Here is a 17,103-nt window from a genome sequence, read left to right on the forward strand (position 1 = left end):
AGGAGAGTGTTCCATCATGGGAAGAGCATCGCTGAGGCCGTGGCCACTGGTGGAGCTGGAGGGATCGATGATGAGTGTCTCTGCATACCTAATCCTCCTTCTCTCTTCACACTTCTCCCTCATCGAAAGCGGTGGCTTCAAATCAGCATTGCACACTGATTTGCTTCATGATCTTGCTGCTCTGCATGCTGCTGGCAGTCGTTAGGCACGCACGCAAACCCCTTTACCTGTATGGCGTCCTGCGTACATCCCGTTGGAAGTATACGTGTGCATCTTGAGCACCTTTTTGAACCTTAGGTGAGCTACGTGGCCCAATTTAACCCCCATGACTTTCTTACTAACCCATGGGTTAATCTGACTTGTATCAAATCTTTGTAGATTAATTCCACTTGAATCTCTTACAATAATGCGGTGGCTGGGATATATACAGAACATTGCATTATTTTTAGTATTTGTAATCTTCTTTCTTTTCCCTGATTTAGACATTCATGGTCATAGCCAATTATCTGCATATTTCTCTCATTTAACTTGGAGTAAATAGGAAATAATCTCCCTTCTATGACTTGCCATGTCATTGTTGCTCTGTGGCTGAGCTAACAGGGGTTGCATTTACTGTGGGATGACAGTGGTGACATTTGCTTTTCCATTCTGGAACAAAGAACTCCATTTGCATGTGGTTGATAGTCTCAAGTGTTAGCCATCATTGGGGCCTGAATCTGCAATGGCAGTGATGTTTAGTGAGAACCTCAACCGTGAAAGTCATATTATCTTCTTTGAGGCTGTAAACAATGACCAAAAATATAGCTAAGCGCTCATATTTTCCACAAATAAACACATTAGCCAAAAAATACACTATCTATATTCATACCTACATTTTGTCAAATTAGCAGATGTGCAGAAAATTTACTCACTGAATCATGATGATGATTTCTATTCTGGTTAAATGTAAATTACTGTCCGTTGCAGTTTTAATACAATAAACTGAAAAATAATGCCTGCAGCCTATTTTTTATAAATGGTTTGTTGAGCGATCATTGCAAGTACTAGACAGGGGCCTGTGTTGTGATATTATCTTTCATAAAGCATTTATTTGAAAACATCATACAGGCATTACATTGCCACAGCCAGTCCATAAAGAGCATGCAGATATCAAAAAGATAATGGGCTTCTTTCAGTTGAACTGTGCAGTTTTTGGTTTGTTTTCTTGTAATGGTGTTGAGTTTAACTGTATTATGTTATTTTATTTCATTTATTTAACAGTAGATTTCTACCCATGGGGTACAGTCCATACTTATTGTAATCTAACTGTGAAGTTTACTAATTGTTAAAGCAACACAAAGGTACTACACAACTTGTCAAAATGTTAACAGCACAAGTTAGCAAACTCTAAACTATACAATAACCCATCCTAGAATGACACAGGTTCAGAGGTCATATAATGGCGCTTCGTATAGAAAGATAACATCACCCTTTAAATGACTTCTTAGATGGCCTTAACATGGAAACATTTATGTGCAAAAAGATGGGAATGACTGGAAATGAGAAAAAATACAGTGCATATTTAAACTCAGTTAAAATCCCCTTATTCCCATACAGTGGTAGTGATATATAGACTATATTATAAAAATGTTTTAGATGGCACTTTTTAAACCATCAGTTGATTGCAATCCACTTAAAAACTCTTAGTCAGTGAACTGACATATTAAACCCAATTGTCTCAAATAACAATTTACTAAACTCTACAATTAGTAAAAAGAATTCTAGAAATTTGGCTTGAAAAATAAATATTAAAATGTAGTAAACCAAAAATAGGGGAAATGAGGTGATGTAAACAAAAAAACAATCCAGGAATGCAGAATAAAGCCCATTGAAGTGCCAGGAAGCATCCTCAGTGCCTCCTCATGGAACTCGGACATGGGCCTCCTCCTCAGTCTCCTGTCCGAGACTGGAATATGTGACTGATGGCTCCAGTTGTCCAGTGGTTGGTATCTCCACTACAGGGCCTGCTGGGTTACGGAACTGCTTGTATACACGTGGATCTTGGGCCACATATGTGGAAGTGGAAGAGTAGAAGATTAATCCAAGAACGATTGTGAAAAAAGACAGAAGGTAGAGTCCTGAAAACTAAGAGAGAGAGAAAAACATGAGATCACTAATAAATAATACTAGGATATTATATACTATATGCATTGAGAAAGTAACATGCAGCTCACAGATATTCAATTTACAACATATTCATTTGGAAGTTTCACAATCTCTTAATATAACTATGTAATGCAGTACAGAATGAGCTTAGTATCGCAAAAGTATTTTTTCTAATACTTTTTAAATTATGTTCTGTAAAACAAGTAACACTAGATACTGGTAGTTTAACCATATGCCTACTGCCAAGGTCATAATATATTTGACTATTTGCACCAGTCAAAATGCAAACTGGATTTCAAATCTGTGATTTTGAATCCACTGAATTTTAAACTCGCCTTTATCATCCTTATAAATGTTTTATCAAAAGATTGTGAACCACTTACAGTGGCTGCAAATCTTGTTCGTTCTTTTTACTGGAGAGCCAAGTTATGCAGCAATATCTTGCCCTACCAGGAAGGGGAAAGGTCATGGTACTAGGAGACAACAATGTAAACTTAAAGAGGAAAATAAAAGGAAACTTTTGTTTTGGCAATCCCCTCCTCTCATGAAGGCATTGACACATGCTGGGGTACAGATCTGCAAGCACGGTCATCCCTCCAACATCTTAGCTAAATGCCCATTCTTCATGTGTTCACCTGGACAGTGAGGGTTGATAGACTATTCAACTGTGGGCCACTGCGACCAAGTCTGGTCCTATCCTCGCCCAACATCCACACACAAAACTGGCAGTAGTGGATCGGCCGCCCATTAAACACCCCGCCTGATTATCCTTTCCATTGACTTCCCGATCCCATACCACCAGTTTTACATCCTCGCCGAAGTTGAAGGTTACTCCCCATGAACTTCCCAGCAGAGTCATTGGAAAGCAATCAAGAGCAGGAATGATACTGATAATCCCCAACCCAATTTGAACTCATTTTAGTTTAGAGGGGCTGAAACCTATTGCAGCATCTCAACCATTACACTGGTTGAGATCAGCTAACTAAGCGAAGACTGGAGATCAAACCTGTGATCGTCCTGGTCTGTTTGGCTTTGTTCACTCACCCACTCACTGGATGGTCCACTTACCCAATAAGCAACTGAAGCAGCTCAACATAAGATATTTTAAACCAATAACACATGGCAAAGGGAATTAACAAATTGTTAATCAAATAATTAAATAATAGTCTGAGTTCAGTAGTTATATTAAAATGTTTGCAGTTTTTTCTCACACTCAATATGCATAGCAATATATTTCCACCTATTCAGTTTAAAATACTTTAAAAACTACAGATTTTTGGTTAACTTCAAGAACAAATTGCAAATACCACATAGCCCTTCATATTCCAAATAATGAAAGGAGCTTTGTTCAAAATTTGTTTCATGTTCTGCAAGTATGCGAGCTCCCCACTCCTACAGAGTATATTTCACTGATAATTCATCTAGATAATTGAAGCTGAACCGTTCCCTTTTAGTCTAGTTAATCTCTATAAACCACATGCTTCATTTTACCTTGAGTTATTGTTTGTTCTGAATTGGAATAAATTGAAGAAAGAATGTATTAAATGGGAAGTGCTGCCCTCAGGCCATTTTGAACTGAAAGTTGTTTAATCAATCATTACATTTTTGCTTCAATCCAATGCATTTCCTACTTTTTCCACAAGTACTCGTCTCAACATCAGGCAGGTGTGTTTCTTCTAATTAATCCCTGTGTATCGCTTTTTCCTCTCATTTTCTCTCTGTTGAATATTCTGGTAGTAATTCAGCATTTTGCCCAAGTGCCTATTCTTCAAGTAAACAGTGACTATCAGAAGGTTATTTGACCATGGAGGGTATTACAACTGAGACTATACCTGTGCTCACTTGTGTGACATCCACATTTTCCAGCATACAAGTCTTGAAATAGCAATCAGAAATGAGAATCCTAGCTGATTTTTCTCCTCCCCAGCCTAGAGCTTCTGAGGCTAATTATAATGCCCAATTGCTGCTCAAGCTGAAATCAGTTAACTCAGCACAGAACCAGGATTGAACCCAAGACTTAGCTCAGTACCACACCATATAGTATATTTACCCATGGAGCCATCAGCAACATTTTCCTTTTCCCTATTTGCTCCCATTGTAGGTCATGTTGAGTGCCAATTGGAATTGCAAGACAATCTTCATTTAAAAACTGCTCTGTGATCATCCTGAAGGAGTCACGTGGCTTTTGTAACTGTTTCCCTTCCCCTCTAACTCACAGATGGTATGTCTCACGTGTGCATGGCACTCTATTTGACAGGTTAACCAAAAGTGACCAAATTCACCAACCCGGAGGCAAACCCGTGAACATAGCATGGAATGCCAATCCCAAGACTCAAAGCTCATAACCTCTTTGATGGAAGTCCAGTGTCAAAGTGCTTGAGCTACCAGGTCCCCCAGCAGGCCATATTTACGTATGACCCCGACTCATTTCTCTGTGCAGTGCAAGAATTATAATTGTGAGTGCAACAAAACCACTTGTACTTCCACATAACCACATAATACATTGAAGTAGGTCAATATTGTGGCATCTGAGGCCAAACATTTTATACAGAAAGCTATATACTTAAAGTACCACAGATTAACAGGCAAAACAAATAGCCTCACACAATACAGTTTATTCATACCTAATCCAGTAAAAGTAATCAGCATTAGTGGTATGCAATTAAAGTGATTTGAATGGGTTTAATAAAATCTGATTTGACTTTAAATTACATGGAACTTTATGCAATAGAAAAATTCAGATTAACTAGAAATATCAGGATGGATTCTTCTTTTTGGGACAGAGTAGCAGCGGGGCAAGACTCCTGCCTACCCCTTCGACTCTGTCCTGACCCCGACTCATTTTCCCGGGTTGGGGATTATCATTGATGCACACTGGGGCTCCCAGCGGGATTCCTACTGCCAAGAGGGAGTCTGACAGCGCCCAGCTACAAATTTCCAGCCAGTAGGATCACTGCTGCAGCACCAGTAGAGGCAGCTGGGCATTTAAAGAGGCAAAAGAGCCCTGAAGATCAAAAGAGCTGCAGCCTCGGCAGAAACTAAGGCCAACACAGGTAATTGAGTGGGGGCCCAAATGGAGGATTAGAGTAGGTCCAGATTTTCCAATCCACACTCCCATTAAATGTAATTTTGCACTGGAAATGCAGTCTCCGAAAAAAATCACCCTTATAAGTCTACAGTCACCGACTACTCCAGGCCTACGACCACCTTCCCTGACCATCACTACCCCAGGCCTACGACCACCTTCCCTGACCATCACTACCCCAGGCTTACCGCCACCTTCCCTGACCACCACTACCCCAGGCCCACGACCACCTTCCCTGACCATCACTACCCCAGGCCTACGACCACCTTCCCTGACCATCACTACCCCAAGCCTACGACCACCTTCCCTGACCATCACTACCCCGGGCCTACGACCACCTTCCCTGACCATCACTACCCCAGGCCTACGACCACCTTCCCTGACCATCACTACCCCAGGCCTACGACCACCTTCCCTGACCATCACTACCCCAGGCCTACGACCACCTTCCCTGACCATCACTACCCCAGGCCTACGACCACCTTCCCTGACCATCACTACCCCGGGCCTACGACCACCTTCCCTGACCATCACTACCCCAGGCCTACGACCACCTTCCCTGACCATCACTACCCCAGGCCTACGACCACCTTCCCTGACCATCACTAACCCAGGCCTACGACCACCTTCCCTGACCATCACTACCCCGGGCCTACGACCACCTTCCCTGACCATCACTACCCCAGGCCTACGACCACCTTCCCTGACCAACACTACCCCAGGACTACCGCCACCTTCCCTGACCACCACTACCCCAGGCCTACCGCCACCTTCCCTGACCACCACTACCTCAGGCCTACGACCACCTTCCCTGACCATCACTACCCCAGGCCTACCGCCACCTTCCCTGACCATCACTACCCCAGGCCTACGACCACCTTCCCTGACCAACACTACCCCAGGACTACCGCCACCTTCCCTGACCACCACTACCCCAGGCCTACCGCCACCTTCCCTGACCATCACTACCCCAGGCCTACCGCCACCTTCCCTGACCATCACTACCCCAGGCCTACAACCACCTTCCCTGACCATCACTACCCCAGGCCTACGACCACCTTCCCTGACCATCACTACCCCAGGCCTACGACCACCTTCCCTGACCATCACTACCCCAGGCCTACGACTACCTTCTCTGACCATCACTACCCCAGGCCTACGACCACCTTCCCTGACCATCACTACCCCAGGCCTACGACTACCTTCTCTGACCACCACTACCCCAGGCCTATCACCACTTTTACATGATGGCCCAGACAACTGGCGGCAACTAGGGCTAATGGGTGAGAAATGGGCCGTCCATCTTCGCCAGCATTTTCATGTGATGAGTGAGAAAGAGCAGCCAACAACAGCCAGCAGCAATCCTGGCAGGGGAAGGAAATTAAGGCTGAGGAGGTTAGGTGGCAGTGGGCTTCACAGCCTGCTTTTGCCTCATTCTCCGCTGTTATTACATGGAATCCACGGCGCAGCAACAGGCAATTGGCCCAAACTGATACATGCCACTGTTTATACTCAACACATGCTGTTTCCTACTCTAATTACCTTTTCCCACCCTGCCCACATATCCCTCTATTCCCTTCTCCCTCATGTATACATCAAGTCTCCCCATAAACATGCCAATGCAATCTGCTTCAACCATTCCGTATGGCAGCAAGTTCCACATTCTAACCACTATCTGTGTAAAGAAATTCCTCTGTTAATGGATATCTTATATTTATGTCCCCTTATTCTGGATTTACCCACAAGTGGAAACTTTTTCCCCACATCCACCCTATCAAACCCCTTCATAATTTTAAAGGCCTCTATCAGGGCTTCTCTTTTCCAGAGAAAAGAGCCCCTACTTACCTGATAGCTGAATCCTCTCAATTCTGGTATCATCTCTGTAAATCTTTCCTGCACTTTTGCCAGTGCTTCAGTATCCTTTTCTTAGTATGGAGACCGAACTGCACACAGTACTCTATGTGTGTCTAACAATGGTTTTATATAAATTTAACATTACCTCCCTGCTTTACTATTCTATTCTTTTAGAAATGAACCCCCATCATTTTGTTTCCACTCTTTATGGCCTTATCAACTTGTGTTGCTATTTTTAATGATTTATGTATCGGTATTCCCAGATCTTTTTTGCTCCTCCACTCCATTTAGTTTCTTACGTTCCAAGGAATAAGTGGCCTCCTTATTCCTCCGACCAAAATGAACAATCCCATACTATGCTATATTGAATTTAATTTACCATTTATCTGCCCACTCTGCAAGTCTGTTTATGTTTTCCTGTATTTTGGTGTAGTCCTCCACATTTATTAGCTGAACCCCAATTTGGTATCATCCATAAAATGCACCAGCATATCTCCAATTTCTGAGTCCAAACCATTTGTGTATATATATGGTAAACAATGGTACCAGCACAGAACCACTTTCCATTTTCTGCCAGTCTGAGAAACTTCCCTTTAATTCCCTCTGTTTTATGTTTTGAATCCATTCTGCTGCCTGGCACCTGACTCCACACATCCCGATTTTTTGAGTCTTTTACGTGGCAGCTTATAGAAGGCCTTCTGAAAATCTATATATACCAAATCCACTGCATTGCCCTTGTCTACTCTTCCTGTTATTTCTTCAAAGAATTTAATAAGATTGGTTAAACATGACCTTCCTTTTAGAAATCCATATTGACTATTTTTCATTATACTCTTCGTCTCTAGTAGGATGGTAGATAAGCAATGGCAGACATTTAAAGAAATATTTCAAAATTCTCAATGAATATACATTCCATTGGGAAATAAAAACTCCACGGGAAAAGCGATCCATCTATGGCTAACTAAAGAAGGATAGTATTAGATTAAAAGAAGAGGCTTGTAATGTTGCGAAGAATAGTAATAAGCCTAAGGATTGGGAGAGTTTTAGAAACCAGCAAAGGATGACTAAAAAATAGATAAAAAGGGAGAAAATTGAATGAGAGTAAACTAGTAAGAAATATAAAAACAGATTGTAAGAGCTTCTACATGTATGTAAAAAGGAAGAGATTAGCAAAAGTAAACATTGGTCCCTTAGATGCTGAGACAGGAGAAATTATAATGGGGAATGAGGAAATGGCAGAGACATTAATCAAATATTTTTTATCTGTCTTCACAGTAGAAGACATAAAAAGGACACCAAAAATAGTGGGGAACCAAGGGATTAATGAGAGTGAGGAACGTAACGCAATTAATATCAGTGGAGAAAAAGTACTGGAGAAATGAATGGGGCTAAAAGCTGACAAATCCCCAGGAACTGATGACCTTCATCTTAGGGTTCTAAAAGAGGTGGCTGCAGAGATAGTGAATGCATTGGTTATGATCATCCAAAATTCCCTAGTTTCTAGAACAGTCCCAGCAGATTGGAAGATTGCAAATGTAACATCACTATTGAAGAAAGGAGAGAGAGAGAAAACAGGGAACTACAAGCCAGTTAGCCTGACACCAGTAGTAGGGAAAATGCTGGAATCCATTATTAAGGAAGTGGTAACAGGGCATGTAGAAAATCATAATGTGATTAGGCAGAGTCAACATTGTTTTATGAAAGGCAAATCGTGTTTAAGAAATTTATTAGAGTTCTTTGAGGATGTAACTAGTAGGGTAGATAAAGGGGAACCAGTGGATGTAGTATATTTGGATTTCCAAAAGGCATTCGATAAGGTGCTACATAAAAGGTTGTTACGCAAGATAAGGGCTCATCGGGTTGGGGGTAATATATTAGCATGGATAGGGGATTGGTTAATGGACAGAAAAGAGAGGGTAGGGATAAACGGGTCATTTTCAGGTTGGCAGGCTGTAACTAGTGGGGTGCCGCAAGGATCAGTGCTTGGGCCTCAGCTATTTACAATCTTTTTAATTACTTAGATGAAGGAACTGAGTGTAATGTATCCAAGTTTGCTGACGGTACAAAGCTAGGTGGGAAAGTAAGCCATGAGGAGGACACAAATGGCCCGATTTTAGCACCCGCTATCGGGTGCGTTCTCGGCAGGGGGGCCTCGAAAATAGCGAAATCCAGGATCCCGAACGGATCCCACCTCGATCCCGCCCACTTCCGGGTTCCCCGCTGACGCGCCGGCGTGCGCGCGCAGCCCCCGCTGATGGGAATCCCGCAGGCAATTAAAGCCAGCGGGATGCCACTTGAGTGTGTTTACTTAGCTATTTCAGGTCATTAACTGACCTGATTAAGGGACTGTGTGTGATTTTGGATCAACATGGAACTGTTTCCCACACTGGGGGATACACTCCCAGATCAAATGGACGTGTGGCAGCTGCAAAGGTCCATTTGACAGTGTGGGGGGGGGGGGCGGAGACCCTCACCCATTGCAGGAGGCCACTCTGTCACTTGGGACAAAGTTTGGCCTCCACCACCCTCCGCCTGACAAGAAAAGTCACCAATCTGCACACTTACCCCGGGGTCCGGAGACATGTACCTACCTTGCGGACCCCCTCAGATGTACATCTTGCGGATGGGGGCCGCCGTAGCTGCAGTCATGACCTCCTCGGAGGGCGAACAGCATCACCAGCCTCACCAGCCTCGCCATCCACGCCGTCCACCTCTGACACGTGGAGCTCCACAACAGAGTGCTGTGACACATCCACCTGTACAGCAGGAGGGAGGGCTACCGCAGAGAGAGATGCATCGCAGAGGGCACTACCCTCGCCACAGGTTCCACAGACCGAGGCTCAGCCTCCTGGACCTCTCTGAGCAGCAGTGCACATGGAGGCTCAGAGTCACTCGACATGTAGCCGTGGACATCTGCAGCCTCTTTCATGCCGAGCTGCTCCTGGCTGGCCCGTGCACCATCTTCCTACCTGTCGCTGTCAAAGTCACCACTACCCTCCCGAACTTCTCCTCCACAGCCTTCCAGGGTACAACCGGGGACATCGCCGATGTCTCTCAGTCGTCTGCGCAGAAGAGCCCTGCAAATACACCTACACCCACTCTGCAGTGACACAATGGGTGGCATCAGTGGTGGGTCCTCATAGTGATACCCAGGAGCGGGCATTATTGCACAAACCGGACAGGATTCGCGAAGACATGGCAGTAGTGGTGCCAATAGAATGTGTGATGTGAGTTGTTCTGAAATTCAATAGAAGTAAGAACCATGACAAACCCTCAAACACCCTTGTGCATCCCCTTCATGCTCACGACACGTTTGCCTTACGCTGCCTACTGCACATATGTGATGCATGCCCTGTGGCTGCAGCACAGGTAGTGGCAGGTTGAGTGAGGCTGGCCGTGAGGGAGATGCACGAGAGGGTGAGTATGGGATAGAGCCATGAGATTGTATGAGGATTGGGTTGCGTGGTAGTGGCGGGGTGAGTACTGGCGAGGTGAGTAGGTGCAGGTAAGATGAGGATGGGCTTTGAGTGGGTATGAGGGGTGATGTGACAGAGTAGTGTTGGCAGTGCTGAAGGAGATGTGGGGTGGGGGCAGTGATGTGGCAGACGGAGTGTAGGGGAAAGACTACGTGTACTCACTGTGGCTGACCTACTGAGGTCATTGGACCGCCTCCTGCACTGTGTGCAGGTGGGCGATATGTTGGTGGCGCAGGTGACCCCCTCTGCCACCTCGAGCCAGGCCTTCCTGGTGGCAGAGGCAGGCCGCTTCCTCCCGCCCGCCGGGTGGAAGATCTTTGTCCTCCCCCTCCTCCTCACCCCATGTATTGATACCTGGGGTGAGGGATCATTAAACTGGGAGCAGCCGTCCCCCTGGGCTGCTCCATGCTGTAATTTTTGCTATTTGTTGCAACATCTGTCAGTGGAGGACTGCCCCTTTAAATAGAGCGCCTCCAGCTGACAGATCTTACTGCGCATGCACAGCCCGCCTGACGCGCAGATCAGCAGTGGGGAACCCGGAGGAGCAGGTAAGTGGATTCAATTAGTGCGTTGCCTGCTGCGATCGCGCGGGAAACCCACTAATTTCACCGGGCGCCCCATCTGCCGGGAACCCGCACCCCTGGTAAAATCGGGCCCAAAGAGTCTGCTAAAGGATATAGACAGATTAAGTGAGTGGGCAACAAGGTAGCAGATGGAGTATAATGTGGGGAAATGTGAGGTTATTCACTTTGGTCGGAAGAATAGAAAAGCAGAATATTTTTTAATTTAAGACTGAGATGAGGAGGAATTTCTTTACTCAGAGGGTTGTGAATCTTTGGAATTCTCTACCCCAAAGGGCTGTGGATGTTGAGTCGTTGAGTATATTCAAGGCTGAGATAGATAGATAGATTTTTGGACTCTAGGGGAATCAAGGGATATGGGGATCAGACGGGAAAGTGGAGTTGAGGTCAAAGATCAGCCAAGATCGTATTGAATGGCAGAGCAGGCTTGAGGGACCGTATGGCCCACACCTGCTCCTATTTTTTATGTTCTTAGATATTTTGTTATCTGATCTTTTAGCAAAGATTCTAGGAACTATCCTATCACTGATGTTAAGCTAACTGATCTATTGTTCCTAGGATTGGTTCCAACTCCCTTTCTGAAGATAGAAATTACATTTGTTATTTGCCAATCTTCTGGCCCTATTCCTTTTACTATTGAATTTTTATATATGGATATTAGTGCCTCTGCATCTCCTCCCTTGTCTCTTTGACTATCTGCAGGTGCAAACCATCTTGACCCAGGGCTTTGTCCTCCTTAAGTTTCGCTAGTTTTTCTCATATTTCATTTCTTTCTGCCTTAATTGTTGTAATATCCCTCATGACTTCTACTGTTGTCATTTCCTCTTTGGTAGCCTCTTCAATGAAAAATGAGGCAATGTTCAGTACCCCTGCCACTTCAGTACTATTTCCTGTGAGTTTTTCGTGCTCATCCTTCAGTGGCCCTATTGTAAGAACACTGAGTTTCAATATTTTGACAATTATATGCCACGTAACCAGCTGAATCCTTGCTTAACTTCTCACTTCAGGAACCATCTAGGGTTTTACCACCCAGTTTTAGGTCTAGGAGTGAATGATGCCCGAATCGGTTCGCCGAACTGTCTTACATTACCCAGTTCAGACTGAATTGAGTTCATCTTACCAACCCTCAATTAGGATACCCACAGCTACTGAGTGAATGAATTAACCCTTTCTTGCCAAATCATCAAAGAAGAAGTCAGACAACAAGTCATGTACTAACAACTATTTATTGACTACAAAACAACAACTTGAGTGTGCAAGCAGTTAAGACACAAGTACCTATCAGTTTGAATAGCACCAATTAATGGATGGAGTTACTTAACAAAATGAGTAGCAGAGGTTATAAAGGCAAGTCAATTGTGTCATTGTAATTCAGCACTAATGAAATCGCTGACTATTAAGTTATAGTTAAGATCAGTATCTGAGACGACTGCAAATTGGTGATATTACTCTAAGAGTAACTCATTAGATAGCTGACAAGTTAACAGCCTTGGAGAACCAATCTACTGGACAAACTAATGCCTAGCTGCTGGTGGTTAGCAATGTTCTAGAGCTTATACGACCGTATCCTTATGCGCAGCGCGGTTGAGTCAATCTGTTTCCTTATCTGGAATGTTGGCCTTAGCTTCTGAAGTGTTGAACTGAAGAAACCCTTTGACGGTGAGGTTAGCTGTTCCAGTTGGATCACCCTTCAACTGGAATACAGTCTTAATTCTTTGACTGGATTACAGTCTGTTTGGATTTTTGTCTGTACCCTTCTATTGGATTACAGGCTGAAACCTTCAATTGGATTACAGTCTGTGTGTTGCAGGCAGCCATTAAGGATTATTCTAATATATTGCACAAATTATGTATTTTTGATATTATGATAAGTGGCACTGATGGCAGGTTTGATGTTATCAGGTGTTTTAAGTAAAGTCGATTCACTGATGTAGGACCTTACAGGATCTGACTTTCATGACGAGGTGTTCAGAGAACACTTGCTTATTTTAGATACTGAATTATACAATTTATTGTCCTCTTTAGAAGCTATAATTAGATTTGATGACCGAGGCACATTCATCGTTCACTTGTTTAAAGCTAAAAGTAGAATCTCCGATGGCCGTTGGCTGGTGCAAAACGTTGAATCATAGACTTAATGGCATTCCCTTTGCACCAAATATTTTTGCTTTGTATACTCGTTATTATATAAATAAAGGCATAAAGTACATTGTTTGCCCTAGATATTTTGTATAGCAAGACAGATCAATTTCTTGCAGTGATCTGCATTTATAAAGGGGAAAAATAGCTTTACATGGAATTATTTTTGATAAATTATTTTTGATAAATTAATTAAAATCTCTGGCAGCAATTGAAACTACAACTAAATCAATTTTTCAAATTGTACTTCTAGCCCAATGAAGTATCCTATGAACAGAAGCACTGTCGTCTGTGGATTCATTCTCTGGACAGTATTACAACTAATCCAGTTTTGGATAAGACAGTTTTGTTTTTTGGTTGCTTTCTGAAAATTTCTAAAATGCAAACTGGACACCAAAAATCTATTTTTAAAAAAGACATCCATTTTTCCTCTTCGTTCTTTTGCCTCATGTTGTGGTATCATTAATATTCAGTAAGTTTTCTCCATCAGCAAATCAAAACTCAACACTCAAGTATGAGTCCACTTCCTGTCTTGTCCCTATGCCACTCGTTCCTAAGGTTTTGGACTTGGAAGAAAGTGGCAACATCTACAGTGTACATAATTGGGTAGATTTTATAAATTCACAGTGTTGGCACAGAGCATCACATACTGGGAGTGTCTATTGGGAACTCAGATACAGAAGTCATTGTGCCCAGCAGTCCTTCTATCCAATATCCTGTAAATCCTGGAAGTGCAAATTCATAACATTTACTCTTATAAGTTCCAATTTGGAGATATTTCCTTACATCAGGAGATATGGGTAGCTCAACTGGTTAAGGCAGTGAGTAGCTGTAATATGCAGAACACAAGACTCCAAATGTTGATCCCAGTCTGTGCAGCGCTAGCACTTCTAAGTCAGAGAGTCACTGCAGTGTTCCAGTTGGTTTCAGCACCTCTGGGTTAGGGAGGGGAAAAATCGGTCAGGGTTCGTACATCTGACTGTTGTCCAGTGACCCCTAATAGAAGTGCTTGCATGTGACCACCAGCTGAGGAGACGATCATGCTTGCCTGTGATGTCACACATGAATGAACAACAAGCCAAGTCTCACAGATATAGAATGGCCAAAGGTGCCCAGTTTCAATGGAGCCATAATCCAGGAGTCAAAAGAATCTCAAGAGGAGGACGACAGAGAAGAAAATTGGATAAAAAGATGAAAATTGAACTGCTGGCTTGTGGAATTTAAATTCCTTTTACTCTGAGCTACAGTATCCTCACACAGACTAAGATGTTCCTCTCACATATTCAACTCAAATATTCTCAGCATGGGTATGAAAATATATGGGTCATATCTCAGGGTAATTACTTGCCATTCAGAATACTCGCCTCTAGAGCTTCCTTTCCTTTTAAGGAGCTGAGGGTATGTTATTGACACTGGTTGACATCCAGTACTGTACTTGGATGAATAATTAGCAGATTAACATTTAAAATAATGAGAATGGAAGTACAGACTGGAATCAGAATACAGACTGGAGTAGCCTTACTTAGTAGGATGAAATTATTTCAATGATAAGAGAGGATATAACGATAGGTAAGCAGGCAGTGGAGACTTTGTGGGTAGAATTAAGAAATAGAAAAGGATATAAGACTGTAATGGGAGTTGTGAAGAGGCCCCCTGGTAGCAGCTGTGAATGGCAGAATGTATAATTGCAGAGATTAGACAAGTATGTGGCAAAAGCAGAGTGGTTTTAATGGGGGATTTTAACTTTCATATAGATTGGGATAAGCAGGCAAGCTCATGTGAGAAAGGTAACAAATTTCTTGAGTGTGTTCAGAGCAGCTTTCTGTAACAATATGTCCTTGAACCAACAAGAAGGCAGGCTATATTAGATTTAATAATGAGTAAAGAGCCAAATTAAAATAATGGCATTAAAGAGTGACAAATCCCCAGAACCAGTAAGTTTCCATCCCAGGGTTTTAAAGGAAGTAGGTGAGCACATTGGAGATGCCCTAACTATAATCTTCCAAAGTTCTCTCGATTCAGGAACTGTTCCTTTAGATTGGAAAATTGCATATGTTACTCTTCTATTTAAGAAAGGTGAGAGAGGGAAAGTAGGGAATTATAAACCAGTTAGCCTAACATCTGTTGTCGGGAAATTACTAGAGTCTATAATTAAGGATAGAGTTATTGAACACCTTGAAAATTTTCAGCTGATCAGAGAGAGCCAGCATGGGTTTGCAAAGTGGTTTGGGGGGGGAGGGGATCATGTCTGACAAACCTGATTAAATTTTTTGAAGATGTGACTAAAGTGGTGGACAGGGGAATGTCTATGGATGTTGTTTATATGAACTTCCAGAAGGCATTCAATAAAGTCCCTCATTAGAGACTGTTAGCTAAAGTTGAAGCTCATGGAATTGAAGGCAAATTATTACCTGGTTAGGAAATTGGCTGAGTGGCAGGAGACAGAGAGTAGGGGTAATGGCAGGTACTCAAATTGGCAGGATGTGACCAGAGGTGTGTTGGAGCCTCAACTATTCATTGTGTTTATTAAAGACTTAGATGACGAGATAAAGAACCACGTATCCAAGTTTGCCGATGACACAAAGATAGGCAGCATTGTAGATGGAAGCATAGAATTACAGAGAGATATTAATAGATTAAGTGAATGGGCAAAACTGTGGCAAATGGATTTCAATGTAGGCAAGTGTGAGGTCATCCACCTTGGACCAAAAAAGGATAGATCAGAGTACTTTCTAAATGGTGAAAAGCTTCAAACGATGGGGGTCCAAAGGGATTTAGGGGTCCATGTACATAGATCATTAAAATTTCATGGACAGGTTCGGAAAATAATCAAAAAGGCTAATGGAATGCTGGCCTTTATACCTAGAGGACTAGTATACAAGGAGGTAGAAATTATGCTACAGCTATACAAAGCCCTGGTTAGACCACACCTGGAGTACTATGTTCAGTTCTGGGCACCGCACCTTAGGAAGGATATATTGGCCTTGGAGGGAGTGCAGCGTAGACTTAGTAGAATGATAGCTGGACTCTAAGGGTTAAATTATGAGGAGAGGTTACACAAACTAGGGTTGTATTCCCTGGAATTTAGAAGATTAATGGGTGAATTGATTGAAATTTTCAAGATATTAAGGGGAACTGGTAGGGTAGATAGAGAGAAACTATTTCTGCTGGTTGGGGAATCTAGCACTAGGGGACATGACCTAAAAATTAGTACCAGGACTCTTAGGAGTGAAGTTAGGAAACACTTCTACATGCAAAGGGTAGTAGAAGTTTGGAACTCTCTTCTACAAACGGCAGTTGATGCTAGCTCAATTTAGACCTAAATGTAAGAGGCATGATTAAGAAGTTTGCAGATGATACAAAAATTGGCCATGTGGTTGATTGTGACGAGGAAAGCTTTAGACTGCAGGAAGATATCAATGGACTGGTCAGGTGGGCACAAAAGTGGCAAATGGAATTCAATTTGGAGAAGTGTGAGGTAATGTTTTTGGGGAGGGTAAACAAGGCAAGGGAATACACAATAAACGGGAGGATACTGAGCGGCGTGGAGGAACAGAGGGACCTCGGAGTGCATGTCCACAGATCCCTGGAGATCCCAGGTAGATAAGGTGGTTAAAAAGGCATATGGAATACTTTCCTTTATTAGTCGAGGCACAGAATATAAAAACAAGGAGTTTGTGCTACAACTGTACAAAATACTACTTAGGCCGCAGCTTAAGTACTGCGTACAGTTCTGGTCACCACATTACAGGAAAGATGTGATTGCACTAGAGAGGGTACAGAGGAGATTTACGAGGATGATGCCAGGACTGGAGAAGTTTAG

General features: G+C 43.0%; 1 protein-coding gene across 1 annotated transcript in view; it reads right to left on the reverse strand.

Moving 5' to 3' along the window:
* Positions 1-1,060: 1,060 nt before the first annotated feature.
* slc35f1 (solute carrier family 35 member F1) overlaps positions 1,061-17,103 on the reverse strand; it is a 358,491-nt gene continuing 342,448 nt past the window's right edge. Inside the window, exon 8 of the mRNA XM_067983814.1 lies at positions 1,061-2,124. Within this exon, the coding sequence (XP_067839915.1) occupies positions 1,900-2,124 (225 nt within the window). The 3' untranslated portion in view covers positions 1,061-1,899. The remainder of the gene's footprint in view (positions 2,125-17,103) is intronic.

This window comes from Heptranchias perlo, chromosome 5 (assembly GCF_035084215.1).
Source record: "Heptranchias perlo isolate sHepPer1 chromosome 5, sHepPer1.hap1, whole genome shotgun sequence".
Lineage (NCBI taxonomy): Eukaryota > Metazoa > Chordata > Chondrichthyes > Hexanchiformes > Hexanchidae > Heptranchias > Heptranchias perlo.